Here is a 12,061-nt window from a genome sequence, read left to right on the forward strand (position 1 = left end):
AATGTGGATAGACGTATTTGTAGGTAATTGATTAATTAGCTGACGAGGTAGTTGTACGAAAGTGTAAAAATAAAACGTACTTTGGTACCGGTACCGTGCGCTTCGACGTAGGCTACGTCAGCTGGGTTCACGTTAGCTTCGGCGTATACTTGCTGAATCAGATTCTTTTGGCACGCTCCCGATGGAAATGTGATACCTTGTTCTTTGGCGCCATCCGTGTTCGTTTTGGCGTTTACGACCGTAGCGTATACTCTTTTAGCGTCGCTGGATTTTTGCAGATATATCGCGACGACGGCTTCACTTCGTACGTATCCGTTTCCTGCGCAATCGGTGCAAGATTAATATACATAGGTTTAGGTACATCTACATGAGAACTATATACCTATGTTATACGAGAAGTAATTTTGGACTAATTTTGGTTATTCAGCCCTTCTAGAGAGAACACGGTGTCCATTCTGAAGGATACATTATGAATCAGGGATTTCATCCTTGAGGAAAAGTAAACAATAAATTTGAAATTTTCATTCCTAAGTCTGGGAAATTTGATAAAATCGACAATTTTTTTCAACTTTGGGCTTCGATTTAGGCTTCGATCTATTTCTTGTGAAAAATTTTCACCTGTTTCTCTGTAGAAATTTTGTCGCTATTATTTCGTCATCGTAAAAAGAAATTGTACATACTCATAATACACCCCCCTCCACCTCATCATAATTGAGTGTTTAGAGTTTGTATCGTGTTTTCAAGTTTTTCAAATACGTAGATACCTATTAATTAAATGTCAGCAATTTCGAGAATGCGTTTATTTATACGTAACTGCAATTATGAATGAGAAGCTATGAATATTCATGAATGCATTTCAACCTGTCTTCCTAATTGGCTTGTAACTTTATAAATAGGTACATACATACACCTATCCGAAAAAAAGAGGTGCCTGATTGAAATTCAGCGGAAATAGGATAGAAGTCGAGTATGGTGTCGAAATCTCGGTATAATTTGAGTTTGAAAACACAGCTTTTTTAAGTTTATTCAGTTCTTCAGCCCCTGGGCACCTCAATGAGGGTAGTATTGAAGTCGTAATTGTGGAAAAATTTTGGGAAGACTCGTGTCTAAATGTGGTGTTTTATGGGCGAAAAATATACGATTTTGAGGTTATTTATTTGTTCAACCCTTACCTTAAAAACTTCAAAAGAATTATTCTTGACTCAAAATTTTAGATTGGATGAAAAAATGAGATAAGTTTACCGCGAATTTTTTTTTATACTTAAAAGTTGATTTTCTGAACTAATTTCAAAAAAATAATTATTATGAAAGAAAATTGCAGAAAATTTAATTCAAAAACTACCACCAGGGACAAGTTTTTGCTTTTCTTTTTCAAAATTGAAATTTCTAAAAAAAATGTCATTCAATAGTAGGGGAAACCGCATAATCTATAGCACCCCCCACCCGATCCTCCGGGACAACTTTTTTCTTAAAAGGGGAGTCCTAAGGAACGTTTCTAGCCCTTGTCCTAAAAAAAAGTGGCCCTACTTACAAAATGGCGGCCATTCTGATTGACAGGTCAGCCGAAATCGCAGATTTTGCGTTCCAGCATTAGATCAAAAGATCAGGCAAAAATTTATCGTCTGTCAAAATTTCAAGTGCTAAAGTGCAATTTTCGATTTTTGATGAATTTTTGAAAATCAATTTTAGGCCAAAAATGAGGGAAAAAATCAAAAATTTACCAAATTGACCAACAAAGCTGAAATTTGGGATATACCCTATTTTTGACATGCCAAATCGATTGAAAACTGTTTCAAACCGTTTTGAGCAGTTTTGGTGCCTCCAGCGACTTTTTGAAAATTACCGGAGCCTCCAGTAGATTTTTGAAAATTGAAATTTCCCCAAAATTTCGTCAAACGAGGATGGAAAGCCGAAATTTATTCTGCACTACAATTTTAACACCCTCTGAAGACGACTTCAGGTGGATTCACGTCATTTTGGAATATCCACCGACTTTTTGAAAATTACTGGAGTCTCCGCCAGATTTTTGAAACTTGAAATTCCCACAACATTCTATCAAATGGAGTTAGCATTCGCTTCGCAAACTAATTTCAATATGATATGAAGTCGACTGCATGGTGGTTTAAAACGGTTTTGATGCTTCCAGCTACTTTTTGGAAATTTCAATTTTCCAAAAAAGTCATACAACCTTTCAAAAAGTCGCTGGAGGCTCCAAAACGACTTGAAATCTACTTGCAGTCGACTTTGTAGCGAATTAAAATTAGTTTGCAGAATGAATTTAGGCTTTCCATCTCCATATGATGAAATTGTGAGGAAATTTCGAGTTTCAAAAATTTGCTGGAGGCTCCTGTAATTTTCAAAAAGTCGCTGGAGGCTCCAAAACGACTTAAATCCACCTACAGTTGACTTCGTAGCGTATTGAAATTAGTTCGAAGAATGAATTTCAGCTTTCCAACTCTATTTGATGAAATTTTGTGGGAATTCGCGTTTCAAAAATCTGCTGGCGGCTCCAAAATAGCTCAAAACGGTTTGAAACAGTAGTTTCCAATCGATTTGGCATGTGGAAAATAGGGTATATCCCAAATTTCAGCTTTCTTGGTCAATTTGGTAAAATTTTGATTTTTCCCCTCATTTTTGGCCTAAATTTGATTTTCAAAAATTCCCCAAAAGTCGAAAAATGCACTTTAGCACTTGAAATTTTGACAGATGATAATAAAAATTTTCAAAAGTTTTCGTTCTCAATTGGGCCTGTTCTCTTTTTTTTCAAAATTACCTAACATCCTAAAAAAATTTTCAAATTCTAAAATTTTGAAGTCAAAAAAAAAACTTTTTGCATAAAAAACTCGTTTTTAGTTCTCTAAAAATAGGTACACATTTTCAAAAATTGTCGTCCTCGCTTCGTTCAAGCTTGTTCTATTTTTTTTGTTTTTTGTTTTTTTTCTAAATCAGAAATCAAATTTTCAAAATCTTTTGCCCTCACTCACTTATTTTGTCGAGGCCAATTTTTTTTGTTTTAAAATGAAAAATTGATATTTGGAGCTTCCAAATATCCAAAACAAAAATTAAAAATTTTTATGAGTCATAAGAATAAAAATTTGTACTTTTTTTTCCTCATATCGGTTGGCAAATTTTTATTCGAACCTTCCCCCCTTCTCTATCTTCTCTCTTTCTCACTTTAAATTTCTTGTTGAAGTTCCGTCAAATAAGTATCTACAAAAAAATTCAATTTTTGTGGTCAGCACCAAAAAATTAAAAAAATGATAGTAATTTTTTGAAAACATGTAGTGTTTAGAGTTTCCATTCTCTAGAAACGTGGTATGCGTCAGGAAATTTAACTTTTATAAATGTCAGGGAAATTTGAAATTTTTAGCATAAAAACACCGAAAATAATACAGATAAATCCAAAAAGTACTTTTAGGAATATGAATTTTTTCAGCCTCTTTTAATGATTATTAATTGGTAGGCTTTTTTTAATTTGACACCAGTATTGTACTTTTTCTAAATACCTGATTTCTTACATCCTATTTGGATCGCATTTTGGGGCTTAAGGTTGAATGGTCTTCAATAGTAAATGGTGTGATCTAAAAACCCACGTTTGGATGCTACTATTGACTTTTTTTCAATTTTGAATTTCATGCCTCCTCTTTGAAACCAAATTTTTGGTGTTCGAGGTCAAATACGAGTAGGCTTCAAAAATGAGTTCAGTGCCCTTAAAAATCAAGATTTTGATACCCATGTTGTGTTTTTTTTCTTTTTTTTTGAAAATTGTCAGTTTCAAGTTTTGAACCCCTTCTTTAGAGCCCATTTTGAGGTTTGAAGTCGAATGGTCTTTGAAAATGGAATAATACGCCCTCAAAAACCCACATTTTGACACAATTTTGAATTTTGCACTTTTTTTTGTCTTATTTTCGCCTAGGGTCGTATACTTAGTCATCAAAAATGAAATTTGTGCTATTAAGAACCCCTGTACATTGAAGTTCGAACTTTTTCGTGGAAAACTTTTCAGTTTATCTCGATAAATTTTTCATATGGATTACTCCCCTCTTCCCACCCTCAGGGTAAGTCCTAGTACCATCAAGTACTCAAGTACGATTAGCTGAGATTGAACATACCTGATGCGTCGAAAGCTTTGCACATTCCTTGGGGCGATAACATACTAAGTTTGTGAAATTGCAACGAACTGGTTGGTTTTAGTAATAAATTACATCCTCCGACAATGGCAGCGTCACATTGTCCTGTTCTGATGGCAACCAAAGCTTGCTGCAGACCGAATAAACTACTGGAGCAAGCCGTGTCTATAGCGTAACTGGGTCCTATAAGGGGGAAAAAAGAAAATTAAATTGAGCTCTGCTAGGAGGATATGCTTGCATATAGGTATGTATTCGGGTCGCTGTATCAGCTCCCAGCTCGTCGAGCGCGATCTTACCTTTAAAATCGAAAGTGTACGAAACACGATTCGGAAACATGGCTCTGCAACATCCAGTTAAACCGTAACCGTTGACGCGATTCGCTTCGCGATTGTAGAAGTCTTCGGATTCACTGGTCGAGCATCCGATGAAAACACCGGTATTCGAGCCTCTGATGGCGGAAGGATTTACTCCTGCGTCGACGATAGCTTCGTAGGTCGCTTCCAAGAGCAGACGCAGTTGTGGATCCATTACTTCGGCTTGTTTGGCGTGTACGCCGAAGAACGAAGCGTCGAAATGTTTGATATCTTTTAATTTACCGGTTCTTAAGGGTAGACCGAATAATCCTGAAAAAATTCAAGAGTCAGTCACAGTTTGTTGCAGTCGCTCGAAAAGCTAATCAAATACCCTCCCAAAGTATTTACCTGCTGGCCAACGTCTTTCGTCATCTGTAACCATATCGACTCCTTCGTACAAGTTCTTTTCGAACTCCTCGACCGAATCGCTCTCCGGTAATCTGCCCGACATTCCTGAGATGACCACATCGTCTTGATTGAGCCATGATGCCGATCTATTGGATTCCACATCAGCTGGGTGTATGTCTACGTCCGGAACTAAAGCTGGCATGATTAGTATCGTTTGTTGTCTGTAGGACTACGACGACGGTTGCGTCGCTATCTGTAACAATACAATCCATAAAATTAGTATACAGTTGATATGAGATAAAGGACGAAAAAAAAAGTATTCGAATACGACAATTAGATTAGGAGCTACTTGCAGATTTGCGAATATGAATGAAAAACAATCAACGATAATCGCACTACCTACACAATGTACGAGTGTTCGTATTTTAATTGCGTATCATTAGTTGTAATTTTGTTTTCGCAATTCGCTTTCATTTCAAGTTCAACTTATATACGTACGTACGTAAGTTTAGAGTAACGGACGCCCGGCTTAATCACGTTGATTTACACCAAAGGTTTAAATTCCGAGCACGTGTTACGTATTAGACGACCGCGATCGCGACGCAGAAAGGCACCGTGTACTTGACGAGCCATAAAATCTGTACCTACCCAAGTACCCAAGTTAGCCAAATGTGTTCTGTAGGCAGAAATTTAGTAACCAAAGTTGTACTTTTGGAGACCATACGTTTCCAAAAGCTTCATCTGCGGTCCAAAATTTCTCTTTTGCGAATTAAATTCTCAATTTTTGGCAGTTTTTTTTTTGGAAAATTTTGAATTGTCCTGTCGTTGGTATTTGTACGAGCGAAATATCGAACCGCAAGACTATGAAAATGTATCGAGATTGCGTTTGAAACATGGATTCGGCTGACTGGATCGGATTCCAGTATGACGTCGTAATCGATTTTCTTTGGTGCGTCACTGACACAGAACGAACGACTGATTGCCGCAGAGGCATACCTTATAGACCTGCCTGTAGTGTACCTATTACAGTATACATACTACGAGTACATAAACTGTAAAACTCAATTCGGTAAAAAAAAAACAACGTAGGAATATGCTCGATTTTAGTATGATAGCGTACCTACTATACGTCTACATATACACAGTACATTACATATACGAGTACATAACGAACGAGTAATTACCTACATCACGAATATGTACCTATAAATTTACCGTGCCATAAATGCGAAACAGAAAAAACGCGGTGTTCGTCATTCTCTATTTGCCGGCTGCTTGCCTCTCCATACACATCACATAGCACCTTATTTCATCAGTTTGCAGAAAAATAGGCTCGAGTACAGCGCAGAACGCATCACACACCGGTGGAAACGCATTTAGACTGCGAATATTGTAATCCATGAGCCACACGGGGGGTCAAAAAGGAAGAAAATGTCGAATATTCTCAAATTTTTGCGATGAAATGTCCTTTTTTTGGTTTGAGAGGGGGGGAGGGGATCGTGAGAACGAGTTGAAAAAATTCGCTCGCATTGTAATATAGGTACCTAGTCGTAAAATTCGATTTTGATGATATTTTTCATAACGAGGCGAAGAGGAATGATCGAGAAAAGAAATTCGAGAAAAACCACCAGTCGTAAAAATCATTCAAGGTGTGACTCTGAACAAAGTGATCATCAGAAAAATTTAGAATTTTTGCAGAAGGAGACTCTGCAACTCAACATCTTAGTCAGCCAACACTTTGGTTCTAAGGATTTTTCGAAATTGGTATTTTTTGTACGATAAATCGATACACAATCGATAAATCTGACTCACAACAATATTAAACTTGCCTAACATTCGACAAATCGAAAACAAACTTCAACAAAATAAATGTAAATATTTATTACAAACGGTCATTGACCTAACGATCAATAAACCAGACAAAAGAGACTGAGCAAAATGCTCGATGACTTTACTTTACGACGACAAGAATAATATTAACGCGAACGAACTTATTAACTAACGAAAACAACGAAAAAACAACAATAATTTAACAGCCAACAGTTTACGCGATTTTACGAAAAAAACTAAAAAACCATTTTATACGTAACCAACAATATATATATCGCGAAACCGAAATTTATTTTTAATAAAAAATAAAAACTTAAAAGTTACCGAACATAGTTCGTTACGGTTACGATTCCAATTTTGCCAACACCCCACCATAAAAATATTTTCCCTAACACGCGTACCACTAAAATAAACGTAAAACTTGTTGCTTCTTATCATTACCGGTGTTTGTAAACACTTTGAAACAAAGATATTTTTACAGCAAAATTTCAGTTAAACTATACTTAAATTACATAAAAATCGACTCGAAGACTTAATTTAAGCGTTAAATAATGACTCACAGAGTCTGTCGAATACGGTACGTGTCGTGGCTTTGGTTAAAATATCGGCAAGTTGATCCGCCGAAGATATCTTTTGCAAGTAAACGATCTGTTTTGTGACTAAATCGCGTATATGATGATAACAGACATCTATATGTCTGGTACGTTTCGATTCGACCGTATTCGCAACGGCAATCGCTGCATTAGAATCGCAATACACCGGTACGGTGTCAATACGAACTTCTAATTCGACAAACAGATTTCGCCAAGCCAAGACTTCCTTTCCAGATGTACTTAACGCAACGTATTCAGCTTCACACGACGAAAGACTAACACAATTTTGTTTCTTGACTACCCAGTCAATTACGTTACCATAATGTAACACAAAAATTCCAGACGTTGACTTCCTATCTAAACAATCACCAGCGAAGTCCGAATCTACGTACACTCTTACAGAGTGTTTATCGACTACTTCAGGTATTACGTAGGTAAGTTTCACGTCTAACGTACTACGTAGATACCTGAGAATACGCTTACTATATTCGAATAGCTCCTTGTTTGCCAAGTGCTGGTATCTGCTTAGAAAGTTTACAGCAAAAGCGATATCGGGACGTGTTCCCCTTGCTATGTAACTTAAACTTCCTAAGAGACCACGCACTTTGGTTTCATAACTTTTATCGAGCTTGAGATTGGTGATCTTCAAGCCCGGTTCGATTGGAGTTGAGATACTATTCGAATTAGATAAACCGTAATCATTAACTAACTGCTCGATATATGAATTTTGATGTATTTCTAACTTTTCTTTACTACGATTAATTTCCATTCCAATGAACTTCTTGCATTGTTCCAGGTCTCTGATTCCAAAACGCTCATTCAAACGCTTGACCAACCACTCAATTAGACGATCATCGCAACCTGTAATTAGAAAATCGTCTACGTAAACGACAAACACACAACGTAGAGGATTTTCGGCATCGAAATACACACAAGGATCGACTTTACTCCTTACGAAACCGAGCGAAAGTAAGTACTCGTTCAATTTTGCGTTCCACGACTTGGGACTCGTTTTTAATCCATATAACGAACGTTTGAGAATGTATACGACACCTTTCTCTTCGTTAGTCCCTTTCGGTGGGTTGAACATAATACCTCGGTTTATATCTCCATTGAGAAATGCAGTACTCACATCTAGCTGTCTCAACTGCCACTTGTTGACCATAGCTAGATTGAGCATCGAGCGTATTATCGGTTGATTAGGTGTTGGAGCGTATATTTCATCCAACTCATAAAAATGGTTGTCTTTGAAACCACGCAACACCAATCTAGCCTTAAATTTCACCCCACCATTCGAGTTGATTTTTTTCTTTAGAACCCACTTACTGTCTACTTTCGAATAATTCTCTTTATTTACGCTTTTTTCAGATGCTGAATACCAAACGTCTTTGATCTCCATCGCCTTTAACTCTTCATCTATCGCTACACGCCAAAATTTCGCTTCAGGACCGTTTAACGCTTCTTCATACGTAAGGTCATCGACCCCAGCGAGTGCAAAGCAAGCAAAATCGTCGCTACGTTCATCCGAAGATGATATATCGATTAAACTACGATCTACTAAAATATCACCGCTACGTTCGGCTTCAGTCAGCTCATCTGGGTTTATCCATGGAGCAACCAGGAGCTGAATCAACGTTACATACCGGTGTTACCGTCGGTACGATATTTACATCGCTTACACTCACTGATACCGATGTTTTTAACAAATGATCGTTAATAACATCGTGTATCTTACGCGTTTCGTCTACTTCTACGCAACTCGAATTCGTAAATTTATTTCGTAAAACGTCGTACAATACATAACCTGTCTCTGTAAAACCGAGTAAAACCATATCGATCGACTTCTCATCAGTTTTCTTTCTCTTTTCAGGCGGTACCAGAACTCGTGCAACGCTTCCAAACAATCTTACTCTCGATAAATCCGGCTTTCGGCGATTCCACAGCTCGTACGGTGACAGATCGTTCAAGGCAGAATGCGGTAAACGATTGTACACGTAGTTCGCCGTGTATGCAGCGTAAAGCCAAAATTTATTCGTTAACCCGCCTTCGTATAACAGAGCTCGCATTTTTTCCTGGATGGTTCGGAAAAAACGCTCGACGGTGCCATTATGCTGCTTCTCATACGGCTCACTGTTCTGCATCGATATGCCTTTCTCATCGACGAACTCTTTGAAGGTACCTCCGATAAACTCGCTAGCGTTGTCGCACCTTATACGCTTAACCTTCGTATTCCATAACGTTTCACTAATATTAACATATTTTTTTAGGTAGGTACCTACTTCGGCTTTACTTCTCATTCCGAACGTTACTCCCCATCTCGTACAGTCATCTACGAAGCCAATCAAGTATCGCTCGCCCTCTAGTCCTTCAGTAATAGGACCCATTACGTCTATATGAACGAGATCGAGCGGATTCGGATACCTATACCTACTTGAATCGTAGGTATGTTTCTTTTGTTTTGCTTTACAGCAAATTTGACACTGATTGAAAGGTGGGCAATCACATCCACGTAACTCAGGAATCTTATCTAGTACCGTCTTGCTCGTATGAGCCAACCTACGATGCCAGATGTCACCTTCACCTTTTAACCTATTTACTTTCTTTTTATTTTTCAGATTTACATCACTGTCACTACACGTACTGGTATTTCCTATACCTACACTTGAAACGTTCGAAACTACGACTCCAGAATCATTACCTATCGTCGTCGAGGTATTACCTACACTTGTCGAGTCACTGTTATCGTTTGTAATCAACGCAGATGAATAATTGGAACAAGAATACAAGAGAGGAGGTATATTGATCATAAATTGAATCGTATACAATCCATTATCGTTAAGAACTAATCTAGATACTATATTTCCCGCAGGATCGACCAAACGAGGATCTTCATCGAAGAAGAAACGATAACCGTTCGCTACGATTTTCAACACGGACAGAAGACTAAACGAAAGACTAGGTACATAGTATACCTCGTTTAACCAATAGACGTTTCCGTCATCGGCTAAGACTCTCAATTTACCAACTCCCTCTTTCATCAGAGATACCTCACAATGAGCGGATTGCAAACTCTCGTTTACTTTCCTCTCATCGAGTAGGACTCCGGGATGTTTTAGAAAATGCGAAGTCGCCCCACTGTCGACGACAAACGTGATAAAATCGACGCCGTCGTCATCGTTTGTCTCGACATACGCATTTTCTTCACCGAGGTTTAAAGCGGTCGAGTCACCTAAAAAATAATTCGAACCGATATTTACATTACGCGAATTTCCGAAATTTGAAATCGCGATACTATCACCGAAACTGCTACGACCGAACCTATCTTTCACGAATTCATCTACGATATTACACCTACGACCTTCATCTAACGAAAAATTTTCTTTTTTTCCAGATGTCGGCGGAAAAAGACCTAACGCGATAGACGGACGAGGACCTGACGAACCGGACGAACCTGCAGTACCAGACGTACCCGACGTACCACTCGACGAACCGTTACCACCGTTATTACGCGACGAATCACCATTCTGCGGACAATTACGACCTATATGCCCGGTTAGATTGCATCGATAGCAAACGATACTTCCCCAAGGGTTGGTATCGTTTCTATAATTCCCTCCGGCGGATCGACAAGACTTGGCCATATGGCCACGTTTGTGACACTTATAGCAGGTACGATCTTTGGCTTGTACGAAGCCACTATTACCGTTACGATCACCGTTACCGTTCGACGAATTACCGGACGAGTTCGAACTACGATTACGCGACTTATTACGATTACGATTACGACTATTATTATTTTTATTACCGGATTGATCGGATGCGGCCATCGCTGAACCGGTACTTGTCGAACTCTTCGAAGTCGAGGAGTTCTTCGAGGCATCTTCCAAACTCAAAAGCAACGACGAAATCACTTTTGGATTTGGGTCTCCAGCTGTGACGTGAACTAGTCCTCGAGCAGTCATACGCACTGACTCGTACTTAGGTGAGTTGCCTAACGCGTTGATCAGATACGTATAGATTTCCGATGGAGTCAATTTCACGTCCAAACTCTCCATATCGTTTACTAACGTATAAAATGCCTCCAAGAACTCCTTCGGACCTTTGTACATATCGATGACAATCTTCGAAATACGAGTTCGACAGTCGATAATTGCTGCTTGGTTTTCCGCCTGGTACAAGGAGTTGAGCTCCGTCCAGAATACGTACGGGTCCTCTGTCTCCTTGACCAGTCGGAAAACGTTCTCAGCTACGTGCCTAATTAAAATTTCGAGAGCTTTCGCTTTTTTACGCGCCGATAACATATTTACTTCGAGAATCGCGGTTTGAAGTCCTTTGGCCGCCAAAATGACCTTTATTTTTCTCTTCCAGGACACGAAGCCCGTACCGCGAAAAACCATCGACTCCATTACACGATTATCACCGGCACCGAACATACTACCAGACGAACTACTCGAATCGGATTCTACAGCTACGTCGTCGGACTCGTCGTCGCTACTTTCACTACCTTCGGACTCGTCGTCGGATGGACCAGGAGGTGGAGGAGGTGGAGGACCGGATGGTGGATTAGACGGAGGAGGAACTGAATCAACAGGGATCGTCGGATCGTCGGATATCGAATCACCAAAACCTGCTGAACTTGGACCAGCTTCCGAATCGCCGGATGACTCAGATACATGCTGTAACTTTACTTTACTTTTACCTTTCAACTTCGGTATACTTTGTTCTGGTTTTTCCTTTTCAGAAAAACCACGAAACTCGGCGCTCGATTTACGCTTGTCTACACTACTGTCGTCGTCGTCTACGTTGA

At 38.9% G+C, this 12,061-nt stretch overlaps 1 protein-coding gene across 1 annotated transcript in view; it reads right to left on the reverse strand.

The window, feature by feature from the left end:
* LOC135849932 (fatty acid synthase-like) overlaps positions 1-12,061 on the reverse strand; it is a 40,699-nt gene that overhangs the window by 18,912 nt on the left and 9,726 nt on the right. Inside the window, exons 2-5 of the mRNA XM_065370588.1 lie at positions 4,832-5,084; positions 4,427-4,753; positions 4,113-4,313; positions 81-319 (exon numbers count right to left, since the gene is read on the reverse strand). Coding sequence (XP_065226660.1) covers positions 81-319; positions 4,113-4,313; positions 4,427-4,753; positions 4,832-5,033 — 969 coding nt within the window. The 5' untranslated portion in view covers positions 5,034-5,084. The remainder of the gene's footprint in view (positions 1-80; positions 320-4,112; positions 4,314-4,426; positions 4,754-4,831; positions 5,085-12,061) is intronic.

This window comes from Planococcus citri, chromosome 1 (assembly GCF_950023065.1).
Source record: "Planococcus citri chromosome 1, ihPlaCitr1.1, whole genome shotgun sequence".
NCBI classification, from domain to species: Eukaryota; Metazoa; Arthropoda; class Insecta; order Hemiptera; family Pseudococcidae; genus Planococcus; species Planococcus citri.